At 33.2% G+C, this 25,503-nt stretch overlaps 1 protein-coding gene and 2 pseudogenes across 1 annotated transcript; all 3 read right to left on the reverse strand.

Annotated features, from left to right (window-relative positions):
- Positions 1 to 97: 97 nt before the first annotated feature.
- Positions 98 to 4,224, reverse strand: LOC102623979 (amine oxidase [copper-containing] alpha 3, peroxisomal-like). The gene is made up of 5 exons (XM_006489308.4): positions 3,422 to 4,224; positions 1,521 to 1,902; positions 1,296 to 1,409; positions 567 to 1,105; positions 98 to 470 (listed from the first exon to the last, which is right to left on the reverse strand). The coding sequence occupies exons 1-5, from the start codon at positions 4,186 to 4,188 to the stop codon at positions 266 to 268; spliced, it is 2,007 nt and encodes a 668-aa protein (XP_006489371.2). The 5' UTR covers positions 4,189 to 4,224; the 3' UTR covers positions 98 to 265.
- A 3,328-nt stretch (positions 4,225 to 7,552) lies between these two features.
- On the reverse strand, positions 7,553 to 12,048 carry LOC127901156 (amine oxidase [copper-containing] alpha 2, peroxisomal-like; annotated as a pseudogene).
- Positions 12,049 to 18,502: 6,454 nt separating this feature from the next.
- Positions 18,503 to 22,996, reverse strand: LOC102623383 (amine oxidase [copper-containing] alpha 2, peroxisomal-like; annotated as a pseudogene).
- Between the last annotated feature and the right edge of the window lie 2,507 nt (positions 22,997 to 25,503).

The following is a 25,503-nucleotide window of genomic DNA, read 5'->3' on the forward strand; positions in this document are numbered from 1 at the left end:
TTCATTTACTGTTTTACCCTTGTTCATTGTCACCATGATGAGCTAGTTTGTCAAAAAATTGAACTTGTGTGTCCGTCACTTGAATGCTTAGTTATAAAGACAAAAGAGCGAGAGCCATGAGTTTTGTTTCTTTATTTATCGCAACGCATCAAATCAAACAGCAAAGGTCTTGACATCAAATCAAACAACACAGGTCTTGACCATTGGTAGTTCAGGAATTACACATTTGTTCTAAATTTACTACCGATTTTGCAGTAGAAATTGACTAGTTTTTGCCAGTGTAATTAGGCCGTTGTACGTGCTTCGGAGGAATCACTTTAAGCACAGGATTATACTCAAAGAAATTGGTTGGTCGGAGCTCAAATCCACAGCTCACCGTCGGCATCACCGGAAAATCTTCCTGGCAAGGAGCATGATGAATGCCCATAGTGTACCAAAGTACTATATCCGTGTTCTCGATCTCCCTATTCCTGTACATTCAAATGGTTTGTAGGTTAAGCTATGAATAATTATCCTAGCCAATTAAAACGTAACATCTTACAAGAAGTTTGAGATTGAGATTATACCCGTCAGTCCATTGCAATAAGGTATCATCACCATGGCTTTGATCAACATAGTTTCCTCCTGAATATTTTTCTGACTTTTTATATGGGGTAACCCAAACATTATAGTTGGTAAAGCCAGCTCGTATTTGTGGGTAATCATCTTCCATTAGCATCGGGCCTATGATTGATCCTGGAAGCAGGCGATAGCCAACAGGGTGCCCAATTTTAGTTTTCTTACTTGGATTTACTAGTGCAAACTCCATTGGCTTTGTGTCAAGATTAAGCCGAGCTTCGAATTCAGTCTTTGCTGTTTCTTTTTCAACCGTCCAATAACTCTTTCTTGGTGTATTAACATTTGTGTTTCGCCTGGTAACCAATTTGGTCTTCTCAAAGGAATTAGCATAACCATCAATATCAAGATCAAGATAATAGTTCAAGAAGTGATCGTGGTTGATCGCAATAGAATTATCTGCCACCAATGTCCCATGTTGATCCTCTTTTATCTGATCAACATAAGTATACTCTACTGGCTTCACTTCTAGAACTCCAGATAAACCAACCTGTTGCATAAAATCACCATTTTAACATCACAAAATCTCCCAATTATTATATTTTTATGACATTTTTGTCATTAGAGTGTTGTAACTTTCAATCGAAATCACGAACTATCAAATAAACTTTATCAAACTCTTGTGTTTTCACACGTAACGTGTTTTTGTGAGTAATTTCAAATGCAATAATTATATGTACCCCCATTTTAATGGAGCCACTGGGCTTGAATTCCCAGTCGATTATATAGTCATAGTTGCCAACGGTTGCTACCATTCTCACCACCAGGCTCACCTCTGGCCTCACCTCCCTTACCTGCAGCACAATAAAAATTTTATTTATCTATTTTTTTTAAATCAATCAATCAATCAATCAAACAAACCAAACTGCTTAAAAAGAGGCCAAATTATAAAAAAGGAAAGTTACATGTCCTGGCATTTCTGCTTCAGTGTGACGCCACATGACGTCGCCGGCATGTCGTTCAAAGATGCACACGGCATTAGGCGTTTTTACTGGTGTGCCATCTTGACTGGCAAAATAACCATCCATAAATACAGCGTTAGCGGGGCAATCGTTGAGGCGCTCTAAAGGCACAGCTGTTAGACCGAACCCAAATTCACCATTATCAAAATATGTTATGTGGTACCATCCCTCACTTGGATCTTGGTATGGTATGAATAGTTCTGATATGAATCCCCTGTACAGAACTCGTCGATATTTGTGCATATTGATATCGTAAATTGAAGCCGTTGAAATTATTGTACCCACTCGCGCATCAAATCCAACGTTGAACACCCAGTTGGCCCATCTGATTAAATGGCAGAGACATTAAATTTGTTTCAATTGTTGCTTTGCAATTAAACTCTTCAAACAACACGTAGAAAAAACAACAACGATAATAGTGATTGACTGATAAAAATGTATCCACACTAAACCGTCAGCACACTGATACTAAATATATTTATTATGATTTAATTTAGTGGTGAGTGGCCGCTCGACCTATTGATAGTGGAACGGGAAGAAATTTTTAGGTACTTTTGGAGTTTTTTTATTTTATTTTTTATATTTCAACTAATTAATATATATATATATATATATATATATATATATGTGTGTGTGATAAATAGCAAATAAATAAAAAATAATAGGGTCCAGTTATGGTACCATACCACAGCTGCATTCAATTATAGGGATCACTGTAGGCTGAATCCAATGACTGGATCCAGCTACGGTATGGTACCATTACAGTACCATAATTTTACCCAAAAGAAGTGGTACCATAGTTTTGCTCAAAATAATATTTCTACTGTACTAAAGACCTTCTTGAGATGGGATCAACATAAAAAAATATCCTGTCATTTTTTATGGGACAGTAGTAGGACAGTCATAATTTTTTTTTTCTGTTTATATTTATATTTTAATTTTGAAAGATATTTTAATTATATTACATTTTCAATTTCAGCTATTTTCGAACCTAAAACTAAACTAGACTAAAACACTCAACAGCACCAGCAACCGTGGAAACACTATTCACACAATTTTTCGTACTTTGAATCATAAATCTGAACTATTATCTGCAATGAATGCAATTTAAAAGATTAGGACACTCTAATATATCGAACATGTATATATATAGTCAAGATGATGATGTCGTTAGATGATTTAGCTTGTATTTATTGAAAATTTTAACTAAATCGAACTACGATAAGTCAAAACTCATTCACAAAAAGAACTATTTTGGAAACGAGATAGGCGTAATATTTAGTAGGATGGGAAGGGGGGCATTATCTGGTCCAAAATGTGGGTGGGAGGAGATCATGACGTTTTTGTGTCCAATTATTTATGAGCACCCGTCACTCTAAGACCCTCGTTTTTTTTTTCATGCACTTTTTGTGATATGTATTAATTACTTTATAATTAGTTTAAATAAATACATAATGAGAAATTAATAGCAAGTGTGCAATGTTTTTTTTTTTGTCTTAACCACGAGGTATTTTGGGGAGTGCCTCAACTGTGGGAGGCACCTTTAAGCCTGTATCATAACATATATTAGAAGTCACCGCTCGAATCGGGAGGCACAGATTCTCCCAACAAAGGCGACTTCCCTGCGACTCAAACTAGGGAGCAAACCCAGTCAAGCCACTTAAGGAGACTCCATTGCCAGTGGAGCCAACACTTTGTTGGTCAAGTGTGCAATGTTTTTGAAGCACCCAAGATAAGTTTTTCCAATTTAAAAGCCCTCTGTATGCCAGTATTTAAGTATGGCATTACCTTTAATTAGGATATTTATACAATAAACAAAAGGGTAATTAGTCGACTAGACTTACTTGACAGTGTTGCCATTAATCTTGAACCCAGGTCTCGTTGACGAGGTGGCGACGCTATTAAGCCTTGGACCAAAAGGTGGCTTCAGCTTCGACAGTCTGTATTCGGTGGGCTCGGGTTTTGGTATCGGAGCTACCTCCCTGTCGTTGTACTCAGTTACTTTCATCTCCTCTATATCAACAACAATCGTTATCCCTTCGATTGGCCTCAAAAACATATTGATAGTCCCTTGATCCGTGTAAAAACACGGGAACTTGAGCACTCTCTTGCTCTTCTTTTCGCCATACCAACCAACCGTCGAAGCAGAACACACAACATCAGATATATTGAGTCCCCTCTTCTTCACTGATGCTTTAAACGGCTCATATGCCAGCACCAGGGCAGCTCCAGCGTGTTGCTCTTCTAAGGTGAGTAAAGGGAAGCCGTGTCCCGTGTAAACTTTATCAGAAACTATCGAACGTTTCGACAAGTCTACGATGATCTCGTGAGTTTGGTGGTTGTGTCGGGCAATCACAATGGCTCTGCGAGGGAATTTGGTTTTAGAATTTGATAACCATGAATACACAACAGCTTTGTCTGGCTCGTCCATGCCTACGTAGTGGAAGCTTAGGTTGTTGCTAGGGTATGAGGTTTTGACAATGGTTTGAACGCGGGTGAACTCAGAAGGTCTTAGTGAGTCTAATGGGTGCCGCTTAGAACTCGAGATTGGTAGGACAGCAGTAACAGAGAAGAGTAAGAAAAGCAACGCCATCAATTTTGATGAATCCATTAATTGTGATTGTTTTGTGAAGAGTGCTTAAGCTAGCATGCTCCTTTAATAAGCAACCACTTGTAGCTTATGAGAATCTCATCTCTCACGTGGATTAATTCAATGGATAAAATATGAACTAATTGTTTTTTTTAAATTAAGGTAAGGGGTTGGTAGGGATGGTAATGGGCACCGTTCGCAGCGGGTTTGTCATTACTAAACCCAAACCCGCACAAAATTTAAATTATCAAACCCACCTGCAACCCGTAGCGGGTTTTAATTTTTTTAAGAAAACTCACATGTTGCGGGTTTTGACAATTACCAAACCCGTAATGGTATTCGGTGGATTTTTTACGGATTTGTACATTTAAAATCACAAATATTCAATATATAAATTTACAATAATAACCTCAAATTCAACAAAACATACTCAAGTGAAACCCGCACTTGGATGCGGGTGGATTTGGTATTAACTTAATATTCAGCGGATACGCTAGACTCGCAATTTTTTTAAATATTTTAATTTAATTTTAATTAAAAAATATTTAAATTTAAAAAATATATAAAGAAAATAATACAATTATGCAAAGTGACAAATAACCAAAGTGTTTTTTATGGTCTATTTTTCTTTAATTAACTTAATGCATGGATTATTTCATTATTATAATTTTTTTCGAATTAATATTTAAAAAGTATTATTCTTTAGAAAATATTAATTGTAATCATTATCGTAGACATCATGTTGGATTGGTGCCAACGATGGCGAATGAAATGAAAATCTTATATTGGAGCTTGTGTTGAATGATAATATGAAATATAATTGTTATTTTTAGATAATAATTTGTGGGTTTTTTTTAATGAATTTTTGTATTGTATACTTAAATTTGAGAATTTTTGTATTGTATAATAGTTTGTGGGTTTAGGGTTTAGAGATATTGTTTCAAACTTTTGGGTTTTTTTAATAATTTAAATACTTTATAATATAGTAATAATTTTTTATATGCCTCTAAATGTTAATTTACTGAAATCACACACACACACACACACACAATATCTATATATATAATTCCCATGGAGTGTTAGGAATGAGAATGAAGGAATGAGAAAGAACACAAATTTACATTTGTATCCCTCTAATTTTTTCATATTTTTCAAATTACCCTTGTTCAAATAACAATTAATTTTATTATTTTAAATGTCATTATTATTATTAATAATAAATTTTATTAACTTTATTATTTTAGTTATTATTAATTATTGTTGTTATTATTTTTATTAACATTATCATTATTAACATTTATTATTATTATTATAGTTATTATTATTTTTATTAACATTATCATTATTAACATTTATTATTATTATTATAGTTATTATTATTTTTATTAACATTATCATTATTAACATTTATTATTAATTATTGTTATTATTATTTTTATTAACATATCATTATTAACATTTATTATTATTATCATCAAAATCTATTAATTTTATTATTTTAAATGTCATTATTATTATTATTATTATTATTATTATTATTATTATTGACTTTCTTATTTTAGTTATTCTTAATTATCGTTATTTTTATTTTTATTAATATTATCATTATTAACATTTATTATTATTAATTTTATTTTTTTAATTAATATAATTTTTATAATAATATTTATATATGTATTTAGTTAATAAAAATTACATTATTTAATATTATGGATATTTTGATAAATTGATTCTCATTCTCATTCTCATTCCTCATTCTCATTCCTCATTCTCATTTATTTTACCAAGTAAACACATCAATCACATTCCCGTTCCCATTTATTTTTGCTAAGGAAACAGTGGAATCTTACTCCCATTCCTTATTCATATTCATGTCCATTCATATTCCCAGCTTATTCTCATTCCACACAATTCTCATTCCATGAAGTAAATGCACCATTAAATCTAGAGAAAAAAAAATAAGCTTAATTAATTGTAAATAAAATGAAAAAAAATTGACTTGATTGTCAAAATCAAAATTTAAAATTCAATCTTATCTCTTACTTTAATATGAGATATTAGGTGAGAAAAAACGGTAGGAGAAAATTCTTGTCCAATGATGCAAATCTCTTTAACAAAGTCAATATATGCCGCTAAGATTTTTCTCCATTTGATGAACGTTTTGATTTGTGGTATGATATTGATTTTGGAAGTGACTTATCAAAGGAACTCATTCGCAGTGCTGGAGCCACACAGAGGACCACCGGAGTGGGAGGTGGGAAGGGGGACTCATGCACAGCCACACAGGACCACCAGGTGCCCCTTGTCCGATTGAATTTAAATTTGAATCATATTTTGTACTTTCCCACTGTTTTTGAAAATTATATGAATATATTTGTACTTGTCTTTTCCTTAGAATTTGAAAATTATATATATATATATATGTGTGTGTGTGTGTGTGTGCGCTCACGCGCGCGCGCAATGGCGGATCTAGCAAAATAATTTAGCGGGGGCTAAATTAGATAATAATAAATATAAAAAACTAAAATTTTGAATATATAGAATATTTGCTAATACATTTATAATTAGTCTCTACGCATTTTTATATTTTAAAAATGTTATGCAATAGACTCATTATCAATATTATTAAATTTATTGTTTCCTATATAAACAACCAAACTATCACTTATCCCATCTGATTCCAAAGATGATTCTTCATGAGTTTTATTATTGAAAACGTTCGTTCTACTATTATTATATAAACTGGAAGAATTAACCATATTTTTTAGAATAGAAAATATTTTGGGTGGTGGGCTATCATTATTTTTAATTAAAATACATGTTTTTATATTTCTTAAAAGTCAAAGTTTAAATTTTATGAGGGTTTATATTTAAGTGACTATTTCAATAAATTTAATGGGAATTAATTAGAAAATTAAAATATTTTTCTCTTTTATTTTTAAATATTTTTTTTTGGCCAGTGGGGGCTCAAACCGTCCCTCTGTGTGTGTGTGCGTGTGTGTAATTAGGACAAAAGCGTCCAAAAGTTGATAATGGCTCATGCATAATATTGTAATAATATATCAATATTCTTCAAGTTGAAGATAAGGACGGACGATCTTTCTCTTTCAGAGTGGGTTTTTAAGTTGTATGATCCCTAGAAATCTTGAGTTGGTGGCCAGGAACCCTTCAGTATTGAGTGATTTTGAGTGGTAATGGGAATGGTGGGATTTACCGTGCATTCTGATAGGGAAATATCCCACGTTTGGTCGACAAAATCCCCGAGTTAAAATATAAACTTGAGATAATAATTAATTCTTAATTTTGATTTTTAACTATAAATTAAGATAGTGGGCATAAGTTAAGCTAGCGGGCATCCACTTCAAAATTTAGGGCATTTGATAAATAAGGAACACTGGTACTCTGAATGCTCAAAACAACTTATAACAATCAGGATAGTATTGACTGTTTGTCTGTAAAGAGCAAGAGTCTTGAGTTTATTCTATTTAAAACGCAGCAGTAAAATCAAGCCAAATAACAAAGGCCTTGATCAAAAACTTGATACAAACAAGAAGAAAAATTCAGACAGAAACTGAGGGGCATGAATATAAAATGTGTTTTTGAAGTAGAAATAAACAACAGATGCCTTGACCATTGTTGGTAGTTCAGGTATCACACACACTTGTTTTAAATGGCATCAAATAAATTTACCACCAAATATTTAAAGTAGAAACTGGCTGGTGTTTGCCGGTGCAATTAGGCCATTGTACGTGCTTCGGAGGAATCACTTTAAGCACTGGATTATATTCAAAGAAATTAGTTGGTCGGAGCTCGAATCCACCACTCACTGTTGGCATCACCGGAAAATCTTCCTGGCAAGGAGCATGATGAATGCCCATAGTGTACCAAAGTACTATATCCTTGTTCTCAATCTCCCTATTCCTGCACATTCAAATGGTTTGTATGTTATGCTATGCAGAATTAGCCTAGCTAATTAAAACATTACATCTTACAAAAAGTTTGAGATTGGGATTATACCCGTCAGTCCATTGCAATAAGGTATCATCACCATGGCTTTGATAAACATAGTTTCCTCCTGAATATTTTTCTGACTTGTTATATGGGGTAACCCAAATATTATAATCAGTGAAGCCGGCTCGGATTTGTGGATAATCATCATCCGTTAGCAGCGGACCTACGACTAATCCTGGAAGCAGGCGATAGCCAACAGGGTGCCCAATTTTAGTTTTCTTATTTGGATTCACCATTGCAAATTCCATTGGCTTTGTGTCAAGCTTAAGCCGAGCTTCAAATTCAGTCTTAGCTGTTTCTTTTTCAACAGTCTAATAACTCTTTCTTGGTGTATTAGCTTTTGTGTTTCGCCTGGTAACCAATTTGGTCTTCTCAAAGGAATTGGCATAACCATCAATATCAAGATCAAGATAATAGTTCAAGAAGTGATCGTGATTGACCCCGATAGTATTATCTGCTACCAATTTCCCCTGTTGATCCTCTTTTATCTGATCTATATGAGTGTACTCTACTGGCCTCACTTTGCACTTACATATGAACACTAATTAAGTATTATTAGTTTACTAATTATTGGACTTTTCCAACCCATTTGTAATGGAGGTGCTGTGAGTTGTGGCTTTTAATTTGCAATTCTTGGTAAGACATATATGCATTTTGAATATAAACCGGAAGAGAGGCACGAGTCCTTAAGGAGACTGAAAAATCTTTCCCCTCTAATTAAATAGAGGTAACTATGTCTGGAATATTAGTGCTGTGGACAGTATAAGAATTGAATTAATTTAAACTGCACAATAATAGAAGTTATTTAAATTGATATGATTCCCATAGATATATACAGTCTTAGTAGTAGCCCATAATTATAAATAATTGTGTTAAAAAATAATTTAAATAAAATAAGTATGAACCATAGAGTATTGAGCAAAAAAAAGTACCCCCAATTTGATGGATCCACTGGGTTTGAATTCCCAGTCAATTACATAGTCATAGTTACCAACAGTTGCAACCATCCTCACCACTAGGCTCACCTCCGGCCTCACCTCTCTTACCTGCAACACAAAGGAAAATAAAAAATTAGAAATCATTCAAATTAGATTGTTAAAAAAAAAAAATTACATCTCCTGGCATTTCTGCCTCAGTGTGACGCCACATGACATCGCCTGTATGACGTTCAAAAATGCAAATAGCGTTAGGAGTTTGAATTGGTGCACCATCTTGGCTGGTGAAATAACCATCTATAAATACTGCATTTGGCGGGCAATCTTTGAGGGGCTCTAAAGGCGCTGCAGATTGACCAAATCCAAATTCACCATTATCAAAATACGTTATATGATACCATTCCTCTCTTGGATCCTGATATGGTATGAACAGCTCTGATATGAATCCTCTGTACAGAACTCGTCGATATTTGTGCATATCAACATCGTAAATTGAAGCTGTCGAAATTATTGTACCCACTCGAGCATCAAATCCAACGTTGAACACCCAATTTGCCCATCTAATCAAGTAGCACACAAGCAATCAGTTTTAGTCATATTTGTTGCTTGTTACGGTATTGAATTCCCACATGAGCTAAAACTATTAATCCAATGGGAGCCCTCCTTACAAGTCCATTTTAAGTTTACATGGGTTTTATGAAGATGTGGCTTTCATTGACTGTAATAGATCAGGCGACATGGGGAGGATTCGCAAAGTCGCCTAACTAGCTTGGATTGATGAGGGGATGTGGACAGATTTTTTAACTTTGTTTTGTAATTAAACTTTTCAAAGGTCTTCTAATTAAATAAATTTATATTAAAAAATAATAAATCCTTTAAAAAAACTATTGACTAAGTCTTAGTTTATGTTTTCTAAATTCTACACAAGAAAGCAATTCTTCAAAGGAACGATTAAAAGACGTTTGTGTGTGTGTTTTTTTTTTAATTTGATTATATGATATGTCGCAAAGTTATTAGTGTAACAAGACTAGGATAAAAAGACTGTTTTTCGTGTGCTTGATTATGTCGTTATCCATTATCCAAATGAAGCATGCTAATTGATTACTGGTGGCAACGTTCCCCTCAGAAGTCTTTTCCAGTACCTATATAAATACTAAAATCTCAACTAGTGTGGAGAATCGTAGAATAGAATGGTCATAAAAATAAATAAATAAACTTCTTTTTTTCTATTGCCCTATACCAAGTCTCAATTCTTGAAATTTTGAAAATAAATAAATAAATAAATTCCGATGCAGCTAGCTAATGGGTCTATATATGGGTTATCCAGCACTCACATACATAAGTTGAAAATCATCAATAATTAATGGGCCATATTAGATAAATTATTTTGACCAAAAACCTAAGCAGATAGACCTCGAGCTAAGAAATAAAAATTGAAATAGAGTTTACTGAGAATAAAAAAATGAGATTTTTCCTCTAATACCATGTCAAAGGAATTAACAATGGTTAATCCACGTTGTGTGTTTTGATGACAATCAGAAAAACTAGTAATTAGTAAATTAGTGTAGAAAAGAAACAATTAATAGCGATGTTTTGATAATTAAGAATTAAACAAAGAGTGATTAATCAAACAAGACGTACTTGACAGTGTTGCCATCAATCTTGAACCCAGGTCCCGTTGGCAAGGTGGTTACGCTATTAAGCCGTGGACCAAACGGCGGCTTCAGCTTCGACCATCTGTATTCAGTGGGCTCGGATTTTGGTATCGGTGCTACCTCCCTGTCATTGTACTGAGTTACCTTCATCTCCTCTATATCAACAACAATCGTTATCCCTTCGATTGGCCTCAAAAACATATTGACAGTTCCTTGATCCGTGTAAAAACACGGGAACTTGAGCACTCTCTTACTCTCCTTTTCGCCATACCAACCGTCGAAGAAGAACATACCACATCAGATATATTGAGTCCCCTCTTCTTCACTGATGCTTTAAACGGCTCATATGCCAGCACCGGGGCAGCTCCAGTGCGTTGCTCTTCTAAGGTGAGTAAAGGGAATCCGTGTCCTGTGTAAACTTTATCAGAAACTATCGAACGTCTCGACAAGTCTACGATGATTTCATGAGTTTGGTTGTTTTGTCAACCAATGACAATGGCTCTGCGAGGGATTTTGATTTTGGAATTTGATAGCCATGAGTACACAACAGCTTTGTCTGGCTCGTCCAAGCCTACGTAGTGGAAGCTTAGGTTGTTGCTAGGGTATGAGGTTTTGACAATGGTTTGAACGAGGGTGAACTCAGCAGGGGATAGAGAGTCTAGTGGGCGCTTCTTAGAAATTGAGATTGGTAAGATAGAAACGACGAAGCAGAAGAAGAAAAGCAATAATCTTAATTTTGAATCCATTGTGATCTTTCTGAGAGGAATGCTGGAGCAGCTAAGCTCGCGCGCTCCTTTAAATAAGCATTTTGGTCTATGGCCAGCTTGTGATAATTTTCTTTCTCAAGCATATGCTTAATTGTTTACGTTGGAAATGAAATATAATTTACTCACAAATATTTTATTGGTGATCAAAAATGTCAATAGTAATTATAAGACGCAAATTTATTCACTCTACGATGTGTATCCATCTTTTTTTTTCTATTTTGAAGAACTAACTAATCCGACGAAAATAAATATTGTCATTTTTCACGTCATATATTTATACACAACATAACGAAATTTATATCTAGTAAGAAAAAAGTTTATTGAGTTCAGATATTATGAGAGTTCAAGTCGATGTGCCCAAAACAATCGTCTCATCAATTTGAGTCCATAACCCTTTCACTTTCTACGTCTCGTCATTTATAGAACTCTATTTCACTTTCAAACGTACCCCAGACGGTGAAATATATGGTAGACAATGTAAGCTTATTTCCGAATAATACAAAACATGTTTTAAAAATTAAATGCGGAAGTTTGAGAATCGAACCTCTAGCCATTGATGTATTCTTTACAACTCTTTGATTTCCGATTTTGATACTTATGTAGCTTCAGTAATCAATCGTGATGGTGTAGTTTCTTTTTTATTACAAGCTGCAGGGACCAAAACCATCTTAACATCTCAATATATTTCATCTCTCCATCAAAGATAAATCATTGAGAATTTGCCACAGCTGCTGTTAGCTGTCAAAACATGGCAGGACCATATGCTGGAAATATATTAAACAGCCACGTATTGAAGTGTTGAAAAATTTGGACCATATGCTGGAAACATATTGACCGGCCACGTGTTCAACATTCTCCCACTTGGTTCATACATTTCAATCAATATGACATTCAATTATTTAGATTTAAAAGGATAATACATGAATCATGGCGATAGGTCCTCTATAAACGAGTATTATCTTCCATGTATCACAATGTATTATTCTTTAAATACTAGCCATGTATGTTAACTTAACTTAATGAATAAACCCCATGTTTATTCTTGGTCCAATAAAATTGATATTTTCTCAATATAATTGAATGTGCACATAAAGATGAAAAAAGATCACAATAAATAAAACAAAGAGTCTCATTTATATTACATTGTATATACAATGAAAATTATATGATGGAACCAAGTCCCATTCGGTCTACATGATTCTTAAACTTCTGTGGTGGCATGCCTTTTATTAAAGGATCAGCAATCATCAATTCAGTGTTAACATGTTCAATGACCACTTTCTTCTCTTTAACACGTTCCCTTATGGCTAAATATTTAATGTCGATTTGTTTACTTCGACTTTTGCTTTTGTTATTTTTAGCCATGAAAACTGCAACTAAATTGTCACAATATATCCTTAATGGCCTTGAGATTGAATCCACAATTATAAGCCTAGATATGAAACTCTTCAACCATACACCATGCGAGGTAGCCTTAAAACAAGAAACGAACTCAACCTCCATAGTGGAAGTAGCAGTCAAAGTTTGCTTTGTACTTCTCCAAGATATAGCTCCACTGGCGAGCATAAAAATATATTCAGATGTTGATTTTCGTGAATCAACACAGCTAGCAAAGTCTGAATCGGAGTAGCCAATTACTTCCAAATTATCAGTTCGTCTAAACATAAGCATGTAATCCTTAGTCCCTTGAAGGTACCTCATTACTTTCTTTGCAGCTTTCCAGTGGTCTAAACCTGGATTACTCTGATATCTTCCCAAGATGCTAACAGCAAATGCTATGTCATGTCTTGTACAGACGTGAGCATACATCAAGCTTCCAACAGCAGATGTATATGGAATATTTTTCATTCGTTCCCTTTCAAAATCATTGTTGGGGCATTGGTTCAAATTGAACCTGTCACCCTTCACAATGGGAACTATACTAAGTGAACAATTTTTCATCTGAAATCTCTCCAAGATCTTATTATTGACATAAGTTTCTTGAGACAAGCCCAAAATTCCTCGAAATCTGTCTCTATGGATCTTAATGCCTATGACATAAGATGCATCACCCATATCCTTCATGTCAAAATTCTCAGAGAGAAATTGTTTTACTTTACAAATGAATCCTTTATTATTGGATGCAAGTAGAATATCATCCACATATAGAATAAGGAAACAAATCTTACTCTCACTGACCTTTTGGCATATACATTGATCCATAAGATTCTCCACAAATCAAAATGAAAAGATAACATCATGGAATTTTAAATACCACTTACGGGAGGCTTGTTTCAATCCATATATGGATTTCTTAAACTTGCACACCAAATTTTCACCATCACTAGAGGAAAATCCTTCTGGTTGTTTCATATAAACCTCTTCCTCTAGATCTCCATTAAGAAAGGTTGTTTTCACATCCATTTGATGCAGTTCCAAATCAAAATTAGTAACTAATGCCATAATGATACCAAAAAAATCTTTCTTTGATACATGAGAAAAAGTCTCCTTGTAATTGATTCCTTCTATATGAGTGAATCATTTAGCAACGAGTCTTACTTTATATCTTTCAATGTTACCTAATGAGTCTTTCTTTGTCTTAAAGACCCATTTACATCCTATGGCTTTTACACCATCAGGTAACTCAACAAGATCCCAGACTCCGTTGGATGAAATATAACTCATCTCTTCATTCATGGCATTATACCATAAATATGATTCTTTAGAATTCATGGCTTGTGAAACAGATTCAGGATCATTTTTTGCTCCAATATTATAGTCAGATTCTTGTAGATACATTTTATAATCACTAGAAATTGCTGGTTTCTTTATTCTAGTAGATCTTCTTAATGTTGGACCAACATTCTCCTGAGGAGTATGTTGTTCAATTGGTTGCTCAAGGGTTTCAGGTAATTCCTGAGTAGCCTAATCTACTGGATTATTATCAACAACTTGTGGAACTTCAACAATTGGTTGCACAACACTTGTTTGAACTTGAGAAGTGTTGTGAATAACAATCAATATATCACTTGAAGTGGAAAGTTGAGCATCTGAATGATCTTTCTCAGAAATAATATTCTGAGATTGATCGCTCTCACTGATCAAGTTATTTTTAAGAAATTTTGCATTTCTTGATTCCACAATTCTAGTGCTATGAGATGGATAGTAAAATCTGTACTCTTTAGACCTTTCAGCATATCCAACGAAATACCTACTAATGGTCCTTAGGTCCAACTTCTTTTTTTGTGGATTATAAATTCTCACTTCAGACGAGCATCCCCAAACACGTATATGTCGCAAACTCGGTTTCCAACCTTTCCATAACTTAAATGGCGTTTTAGAGACCGCCTTGGTTGGAACTCGGTTTAATATATACGCAGCCATCTTGAGAGCTTCAGTCCACAAGAATTTAGGAAGTTTAGAAGCAATAAGCATACTGCGCACCATGCCTAGTAAAGTTTGATTTCTTCTTTCTGCTACACCATTCTGGTCTGGAGAACCAGACATAGTGTATTGGGCAACAATCACACGCTGTTGAAGAAACTTCGCAAATGGACCAGGTGCTTGCCCATTCTCTGTGTATCTACCATAATATTTCCCACCTCTATCAGTTCTCACGATCTTAATTTGCTTTACACATTATTTCTCTCATTCTGCTTTAAATACCGTAAAAGCATCTAATGCTTCACTTTTATGATTAAGTAAATAGAGATACATGTATCGTGAGTAATCATTTATAAAAGAGATAAAGTATTTCTGACTATATGAGTCCATGTCTGGACTACAAATATCTGAATGTATGATTTCTAATATTTCTGAACTCCTCTGAGCACCTTTATTTCTCTTGTTGGTAAGGTTTCCCTTTATGCAGTCCACACAAGTATCAAAATCAGTAAAATCTAAAGTATCAAGTACTCCATCATTTACTGATCTTTTGATTCTTTCTATGGAGATATGACCAAGTATCTGATGCCACAAAATTTAATTTTAATTAAAAAATATTTAAATTTAAAAAATATATAAAGAAAATAATACAATTATGCAAAGTGACAAATAACCAAAGTGTTTTTTATGGTCTATTTTTCTTTAATTAACTTAATGCATGGATTATTTCATTATTATAATTTTTTTCGAATTAATATTTAAAAAGTATTATTCTTTAGAAAATATTAATTGTAATCATTATCGTAGACATCATGTTGGATTGGTGCCAACGATGGCGAATGAAATGAAAATCTTATATTGGAGCTTGTGTTGAATGATAATATGAAATATAATTGTTATTTTTAGATAATAATTTGTGGGTTTTTTTTAATGAATTTTTGTATTGTATACTTAAATTTGAGAATTTTTGTATTGTATAATAGTTTGTGGGTTTAGGGTTTAGAGATATTGTTTCAAACTTTTGGGTTTTTTTAATAATTTAAATACTTTATAATATAGTAATAATTTTTTATATGCCTCTAAATGTTAATTTACTGAAATCACACACACACACACACACACAATATCTATATATATAATTCCCATGGAGTGTTAGGAATGAGAATGAAGGAATGAGAAAGAACACAAATTTACATTTGTATCCCTCTAATTTTTTCATATTTTTCAAATTACCCTTGTTCAAATAACAATTAATTTTATTATTTTAAATGTCATTATTATTATTAATAATAAATTTTATTAACTTTATTATTTTAGTTATTATTAATTATTGTTGTTATTATTTTTATTAACATTATCATTATTAACATTTATTATTATTATTATAGTTATTATTATTTTTATTAACATTATCATTATTAACATTTATTATTATTATTATAGTTATTATTATTTTTATTAACATTATCATTATTAACATTTATTATTAATTATTGTTATTATTATTTTTATTAACATATCATTATTAACATTTATTATTATTATTATAGTTATTATTATTTTTATTAACATTATCATTATTAACATTTATTATTATTATTATAGTTATTATTATTTTTATTAACATTATCATTATTAACATTTATTATTAATTATTGTTATTATTATTTTTATTAACATATCATTATTAACATTTATTATTATTATCATCAAAATCTATTAATTTTATTATTTTAAATGTCATTATTATTATTATTATTATTATTATTATTATTATTGACTTTCTTATTTTAGTTATTCTTAATTATCGTTATTTTTATTTTTATTAATATTATCATTATTAACATTTATTATTATTAATTTTATTTTTTTAATTAATATAATTTTTATAATAATATTTATATATGTATTTAGTTAATAAAAATTACATTATTTAATATTATGGATATTTTGATAAATTGATTCTCATTCTCATTCTCATTCCTCATTCTCATTTATTTTACCAAGTAAACACATCAATCACATTCCCGTTCCCATTTATTTTTGCTAAGGAAACAGTGGAATCTTACTCCCATTCCTTATTCATATTCATGTCCATTCATATTCCCAGCTTATTCTCATTCCACACAATTCTCATTCCATGAAGTAAATGCACCATTAAATCTAGAGAAAAAAAAATAAGCTTAATTAATTGTAAATAAAATGAAAAAAAATTGACTTGATTGTCAAAATCAAAATTTAAAATTCAATCTTATCTCTTACTTTAATATGAGATATTAGGTGAGAAAAAACGGTAGGAGAAAATTCTTGTCCAATGATGCAAATCTCTTTAACAAAGTCAATATATGCCGCTAAGATTTTTCTCCATTTGATGAACGTTTTGATTTGTGGTATGATATTGATTTTGGAAGTGACTTATCAAAGGAACTCATTCGCAGTGCTGGAGCCACACAGAGGACCACCGGAGTGGGAGGTGGGAAGGGGGACTCATGCACAGCCACACAGGACCACCAGGTGCCCCTTGTCCGATTGAATTTAAATTTGAATCATATTTTGTACTTTCCCACTGTTTTTGAAAATTATATGAATATATTTGTACTTGTCTTTTCCTTAGAATTTGAAAATTATATATATATATATATGTGTGTGTGTGTGTGTGTGCGCTCACGCGCGCGCGCAATGGCGGATCTAGCAAAATAATTTAGCGGGGGCTAAATTAGATAATAATAAATATAAAAAACTAAAATTTTGAATATATAGAATATTTGCTAATACATTTATAATTAGTCTCTACGCATTTTTATATTTTAAAAATGTTATGCAATAGACTCATTATCAATATTATTAAATTTATTGTTTCCTATATAAACAACCAAACTATCACTTATCCCATCTGATTCCAAAGATGATTCTTCATGAGTTTTATTATTGAAAACGTTCGTTCTACTATTATTATATAAACTGGAAGAATTAACCATATTTTTTAGAATAGAAAATATTTTGGGTGGTGGGCTATCATTATTTTTAATTAAAATACATGTTTTTATATTTCTTAAAAGTCAAAGTTTAAATTTTATGAGGGTTTATATTTAAGTGACTATTTCAATAAATTTAATGGGAATTAATTAGAAAATTAAAATATTTTTCTCTTTTATTTTTAAATATTTTTTTTTGGCCAGTGGGGGCTCAAACCGTCCCTCTGTGTGTGTGTGCGTGTGTGTAATTAGGACAAAAGCGTCCAAAAGTTGATAATGGCTCATGCATAATATTGTAATAATATATCAATATTCTTCAAGTTGAAGATAAGGACGGACGATCTTTCTCTTTCAGAGTGGGTTTTTAAGTTGTATGATCCCTAGAAATCTTGAGTTGGTGGCCAGGAACCCTTCAGTATTGAGTGATTTTGAGTGGTAATGGGAATGGTGGGATTTACCGTGCATTCTGATAGGGAAATATCCCACGTTTGGTCGACAAAATCCCCGAGTTAAAATATAAACTTGAGATAATAATTAATTCTTAATTTTGATTTTTAACTATAAATTAAGATAGTGGGCATAAGTTAAGCTAGCGGGCATCCACTTCAAAATTTAGGGCATTTGATAAATAAGGAACACTGGTACTCTGAATGCTCAAAACAACTTATAACAATCAGGATAGTATTGACTGTTTGTCTGTAAAGAGCAAGAGTCTTGAGTTTATTCTATTTAAAACGCAGCAGTAAAATCAAGCCAAATAACAAAGGCCTTGATCAAAAACTTGATACAAACAAGAAGAAAAATTCAGACAGAAACTGAGGGGCATGAATATAAAATGTGTTTTTGAAGTAGAAATAAACAACAGATGCCTTGACCATTGTTGGTAGTTCAGGTATCACACACACTTGTTTTAAATGGCATCAAATAAATTTACCACCAAATATTTAAAGTAGAAACTGGCTGGTGTTTGCCGGTGCAATTAGGCCATTGTACGTGCTTCGGAGGAATCACTTTAAGCACTGGATTATATTCAAAGAAATTAGTTGGTCGGAGCTCGAATCCACCACTCACTGTTGGCATCACCGGAAAATCTTCCTGGCAAGGAGCATGATGAATGCCCATAGTGTACCAAAGTACTATATCCTTGTTCTCAATCTCCCTATTCCTGCACATTCAAATGGTTTGTATGTTATGCTATGCAGAATTAGCCTAGCTAATTAAAACATTACATCTTACAAAAAGTTTGAGATTGGGATTATACCCGTCAGTCCATTGCAATAAGGTATCATCACCATGGCTTTGATAAACATAGTTTCCTCCTGAATATTTTTCTGACTTGTTATATGGGGTAACCCAAATATTATAATCAGTGAAGCCGGCTCGGATTTGTGGATAATCATCATCCGTTAGCAGCGGACCTACGACTAATCCTGGAAGCAGGCGATAGCCAACAGGGTGCCCAATTTTAGTTTTCTTATTTGGATTCACCATTGCAAATTCCATTGGCTTTGTGTCAAGCTTAAGCCGAGCTTCAAATTCAGTCTTAGCTGTTTCTTTTTCAACAGTCTAATAACTCTTTCTTGGTGTATTAGCTTTTGTGTTTCGCCTGGTAACCAATTTGGTCTTCTCAAAGGAATTGGCATAACCATCAATATCAAGATCAAGATAATAGTTCAAGAAGTGATCGTGATTGACCCCGATAGTATTATCTGCTACCAATTTCCCCTGTTGATCCTCTTTTATCTGATCTATATGAGTGTACTCTACTGGCCTCACTTTGCACTTACATATGAACACTAATTAAGTATTATTAGTTTACTAATTATTGGACTTTTCCAACCCATTTGTAATGGAGGTGCTGTGAGTTGTGGCTTTTAATTTGCAATTCTTGGTAAGACATATATGCATTTTGAATATAAACCGGAAGAGAGGCACGAGTCCTTAAGGAGACTGAAAAATCTTTCCCCTCTAATTAAATAGAGGTAACTATGTCTGGAATATTAGTGCTGTGGACAGTATAAGAATTGAATTAATTTAAACTGCACAATAATAGAAGTTATTTAAATTGATATGATTCCCATAGATATATACAGTCTTAGTAGTAGCCCATAATTATAAATAATTGTGTTAAAAAATAATTTAAATAAAATAAGTATGAACCATAGAGTATTGAGCAAAAAAAAGTACCCCCAATTTGATGGATCCACTGGGTTTGAATTCCCAGTCAATTACATAGTCATAGTTACCAACAGTTGCAACCATCCTCACCACTAGGCTCACCTCCGGCCTCACCTCTCTTACCTGCAACACAAAGGAAAATAAAAAATTAGAAATCATTCAAATTAGATTGTTAAAAAAAAAAAATTACATCTCCTGGCATTTCTGCCTCAGTGTGACGCCACATGACATCGCCTGTATGACGTTCAAAAATGCAAATAGCGTTAGGAGTTTGAATTGGTGCACCATCTTGGCTGGTGAAATAACCATCTATAAATACTGCATTTGGCGGGCAATCTTTGAGGGGCTCTAAAGGCGCTGCAGATTGACCAAATCCAAATTCACCATTATCAAAATACGTTATATGATACCATTCCTCTCTTGGATCCTGATATGGTATGAACAGCTCTGATATGAATCCTCTGTACAGAACTCGTCGATATTTGTGCATATCAACATCGTAAATTGAAGCTGTCGAAATTATTGTACCCACTCGAGCATCAAATCCAACGTTGAACACCCAATTTGCCCATCTAATCAAGTAGCACACAAGCAATCAGTTTTAGTCATATTTGTTGCTTGTTACGGTATTGAATTCCCACATGAGCTAAAACTATTAATCCAATGGGAGCCCTCCTTACAAGTCCATTTTAAGTTTACATGGGTTTTATGAAGATGTGGCTTTCATTGACTGTAATAGATCAGGCGACATGGGGAGGATTCGCAAAGTCGCCTAACTAGCTTGGATTGATGAGGGGATGTGGACAGATTTTTTAACTTTGTTTTGTAATTAAACTTTTCAAAGGTCTTCTAATTAAATAAATTTATATTAAAAAATAATAAATCCTTTAAAAAAACTATTGACTAAGTCTTAGTTTATGTTTTCTAAATTCTACACAAGAAAGCAATTCTTCAAAGGAACGATTAAAAGACGTTTGTGTGTGTGTTTTTTTTTTAATTTGATTATATGATATGTCGCAAAGTTATTAGTGTAACAAGACTAGGATAAAAAGACTGTTTTTCGTGTGCTTGATTATGTCGTTATCCATTATCCAAATGAAGCATGCTAATTGATTACTGGTGGCAACGTTCCCCTCAGAAGTCTTTTCCAGTACCTATATAAATACTAAAATCTCAACTAGTGTGGAGAATCGTAGAATAGAATGGTCATAAAAATAAATAAATAAACTTCTTTTTTTCTATTGCCCTATACCAAGTCTCAATTCTTGAAATTTTGAAAATAAATAAATAAATAAATTCCGATGCAGCTAGCTAATGGGTCTATATATGGGTTATCCAGCACTCACATACATAAGTTGAAAATCATCAATAATTAATGGGCCATATTAGATAAATTATTTTGACCAAAAACCTAAGCAGATAGACCTCGAGCTAAGAAATAAAAATTGAAATAGAGTTTACTGAGAATAAAAAAATGAGATTTTTCCTCTAATACCATGTCAAAGGAATTAACAATGGTTAATCCACGTTGTGTGTTTTGATGACAATCAGAAAAACTAGTAATTAGTAAATTAGTGTAGAAAAGAAACAATTAATAGCGATGTTTTGATAATTAAGAATTAAACAAAGAGTGATTAATCAAACAAGACGTACTTGACAGTGTTGCCATCAATCTTGAACCCAGGTCCCGTTGGCAAGGTGGTTACGCTATTAAGCCGTGGACCAAACGGCGGCTTCAGCTTCGACCATCTGTATTCAGTGGGCTCGGATTTTGGTATCGGTGCTACCTCCCTGTCATTGTACTGAGTTACCTTCATCTCCTCTATATCAACAACAATCGTTATCCCTTCGATTGGCCTCAAAAACATATTGACAGTTCCTTGATCCGTGTAAAAACACGGGAACTTGAGCACTCTCTTACTCTCCTTTTCGCCATACCAACCGTCGAAGAAGAACATACCACATCAGATATATTGAGTCCCCTCTTCTTCACTGATGCTTTAAACGGCTCATATGCCAGCACCGGGGCAGCTCCAGTGCGTTGCTCTTCTAAGGTGAGTAAAGGGAATCCGTGTCCTGTGTAAACTTTATCAGAAACTATCGAACGTCTCGACAAGTCTACGATGATTTCATGAGTTTGGTTGTTTTGTCAACCAATGACAATGGCTCTGCGAGGGATTTTGATTTTGGAATTTGATAGCCATGAGTACACAACAGCTTTGTCTGGCTCGTCCAAGCCTACGTAGTGGAAGCTTAGGTTGTTGCTAGGGTATGAGGTTTTGACAATGGTTTGAACGAGGGTGAACTCAGCAGGGGATAGAGAGTCTAGTGGGCGCTTCTTAGAAATTGAGATTGGTAAGATAGAAACGACGAAGCAGAAGAAGAAAAGCAATAATCTTAATTTTGAATCCATTGTGATCTTTCTGAGAGGAATGCTGGAGCAGCTAAGCTCGCGCGCTCCTTTAAATAAGCATTTTGGTCTATGGCCAGCTTGTGATAATTTTCTTTCTCAAGCATATGCTTAATTGTTTACGTTGGAAATGAAATATAATTTACTCACAAATATTTTATTGGTGATCAAAAATGTCAATAGTAATTATAAGACGCAAATTTATTCACTCTACGATGTGTATCCATCTTTTTTTTTCTATTTTGAAGAACTAACTAATCCGACGAAAATAAATATTGTCATTTTTCACGTCATATATTTATACACAACATAACGAAATTTATATCTAGTAAGAAAAAAGTTTATTGAGTTCAGATATTATGAGAGTTCAAGTCGATGTGCCCAAAACAATCGTCTCATCAATTTGAGTCCATAACCCTTTCACTTTCTACGTCTCGTCATTTATAGAACTCTATTTCACTTTCAAACGTACCCCAGACGGTGAAATATATGGTAGACAATGTAAGCTTATTTCCGAATAATACAAAACATGTTTTAAAAATTAAATGCGGAAGTTTGAGAATCGAACCTCTAGCCATTGATGTATTCTTTACAACTCTTTGATTTCCGATTTTGATACTTATGTAGCTTCAGTAATCAATCGTGATGGTGTAGTTTCTTTTTTATTACAAGCTGCAGGGACCAAAACCATCTTAACATCTCAATATATTTCATCTCTCCATCAAAGATAAATCATTGAGAATTTGCCACAGCTGCTGTTAGCTGTCAAAACATGGCAGGACCATATGCTGGAAATATATTAAACAGCCACGTATTGAAGTGTTGAAAAATTTGGACCATATGCTGGAAACATATTGACCGGCCACGTGTTCAACATTCTCCCACTTGGTTCATACATTTCAATCAATATGACATTCAATTATTTAGATTTAAAAGGATAATACATGAATCATGGCGATAGGTCCTCTATAAACGAGTATTATCTTCCATGTATCACAATGTATTATTCTTTAAATACTAGCCATGTATGTTAACTTAACTTAATGAATAAACCCCATGTTTATTCTTGGTCCAATAAAATTGATATTTTCTCAATATAATTGAATGTGCACATAAAGATGAAAAAAGATCACAATAAATAAAACAAAGAGTCTCATTTATATTACATTGTATATACAATGAAAATTATATGATGGAACCAAGTCCCATTCGGTCTACATGATTCTTAAACTTCTGTGGTGGCATGCCTTTTATTAAAGGATCAGCAATCATCAATTCAGTGTTAACATGTTCAATGACCACTTTCTTCTCTTTAACACGTTCCCTTATGGCTAAATATTTAATGTCGATTTGTTTACTTCGACTTTTGCTTTTGTTATTTTTAGCCATGAAAACTGCAACTAAATTGTCACAATATATCCTTAATGGCCTTGAGATTGAATCCACAATTATAAGCCTAGATATGAAACTCTTCAACCATACACCATGCGAGGTAGCCTTAAAACAAGAAACGAACTCAACCTCCATAGTGGAAGTAGCAGTCAAAGTTTGCTTTGTACTTCTCCAAGATATAGCTCCACTGGCGAGCATAAAAATATATTCAGATGTTGATTTTCGTGAATCAACACAGCTAGCAAAGTCTGAATCGGAGTAGCCAATTACTTCCAAATTATCAGTTCGTCTAAACATAAGCATGTAATCCTTAGTCCCTTGAAGGTACCTCATTACTTTCTTTGCAGCTTTCCAGTGGTCTAAACCTGGATTACTCTGATATCTTCCCAAGATGCTAACAGCAAATGCTATGTCATGTCTTGTACAGACGTGAGCATACATCAAGCTTCCAACAGCAGATGTATATGGAATATTTTTCATTCGTTCCCTTTCAAAATCATTGTTGGGGCATTGGTTCAAATTGAACCTGTCACCCTTCACAATGGGAACTATACTAAGTGAACAATTTTTCATCTGAAATCTCTCCAAGATCTTATTATTGACATAAGTTTCTTGAGACAAGCCCAAAATTCCTCGAAATCTGTCTCTATGGATCTTAATGCCTATGACATAAGATGCATCACCCATATCCTTCATGTCAAAATTCTCAGAGAGAAATTGTTTTACTTTACAAATGAATCCTTTATTATTGGATGCAAGTAGAATATCATCCACATATAGAATAAGGAAACAAATCTTACTCTCACTGACCTTTTGGCATATACATTGATCCATAAGATTCTCCACAAATCAAAATGAAAAGATAACATCATGGAATTTTAAATACCACTTACGGGAGGCTTGTTTCAATCCATATATGGATTTCTTAAACTTGCACACCAAATTTTCACCATCACTAGAGGAAAATCCTTCTGGTTGTTTCATATAAACCTCTTCCTCTAGATCTCCATTAAGAAAGGTTGTTTTCACATCCATTTGATGCAGTTCCAAATCAAAATTAGTAACTAATGCCATAATGATACCAAAAAAATCTTTCTTTGATACATGAGAAAAAGTCTCCTTGTAATTGATTCCTTCTATATGAGTGAATCATTTAGCAACGAGTCTTACTTTATATCTTTCAATGTTACCTAATGAGTCTTTCTTTGTCTTAAAGACCCATTTACATCCTATGGCTTTTACACCATCAGGTAACTCAACAAGATCCCAGACTCCGTTGGATGAAATATAACTCATCTCTTCATTCATGGCATTATACCATAAATATGATTCTTTAGAATTCATGGCTTGTGAAACAGATTCAGGATCATTTTTTGCTCCAATATTATAGTCAGATTCTTGTAGATACATTTTATAATCACTAGAAATTGCTGGTTTCTTTATTCTAGTAGATCTTCTTAATGTTGGACCAACATTCTCCTGAGGAGTATGTTGTTCAATTGGTTGCTCAAGGGTTTCAGGTAATTCCTGAGTAGCCTAATCTACTGGATTATTATCAACAACTTGTGGAACTTCAACAATTGGTTGCACAACACTTGTTTGAACTTGAGAAGTGTTGTGAATAACAATCAATATATCACTTGAAGTGGA

The sequence above is a fragment of the Citrus sinensis genome, chromosome 1 (genome assembly GCF_022201045.2).
Source record: "Citrus sinensis cultivar Valencia sweet orange chromosome 1, DVS_A1.0, whole genome shotgun sequence".
Classification (NCBI taxonomy): Eukaryota; Viridiplantae; Streptophyta; class Magnoliopsida; order Sapindales; family Rutaceae; genus Citrus; species Citrus sinensis.

Coding starts and splice junctions, on each gene's coding strand:
- LOC102623979 (XM_006489308.4), bottom strand. CDS start 4,188: ATGGATTCATCAAAATTGATGGCGTTGCTTTTCTTACTCTTCTCTGTT. Junction 1,903..3,421: donor ATTAATGGCAACACTGTCAA/GTAAGTCTAGTC, acceptor CCATTTAATCAG/ATGGGCCAACTGGGTGTTCA. Junction 1,106..1,295: donor GTGGCTCCATTAAAATGGGG/GTACATATAATT, acceptor TTTATGCAACAG/GTTGGTTTATCTGGAGTTCT.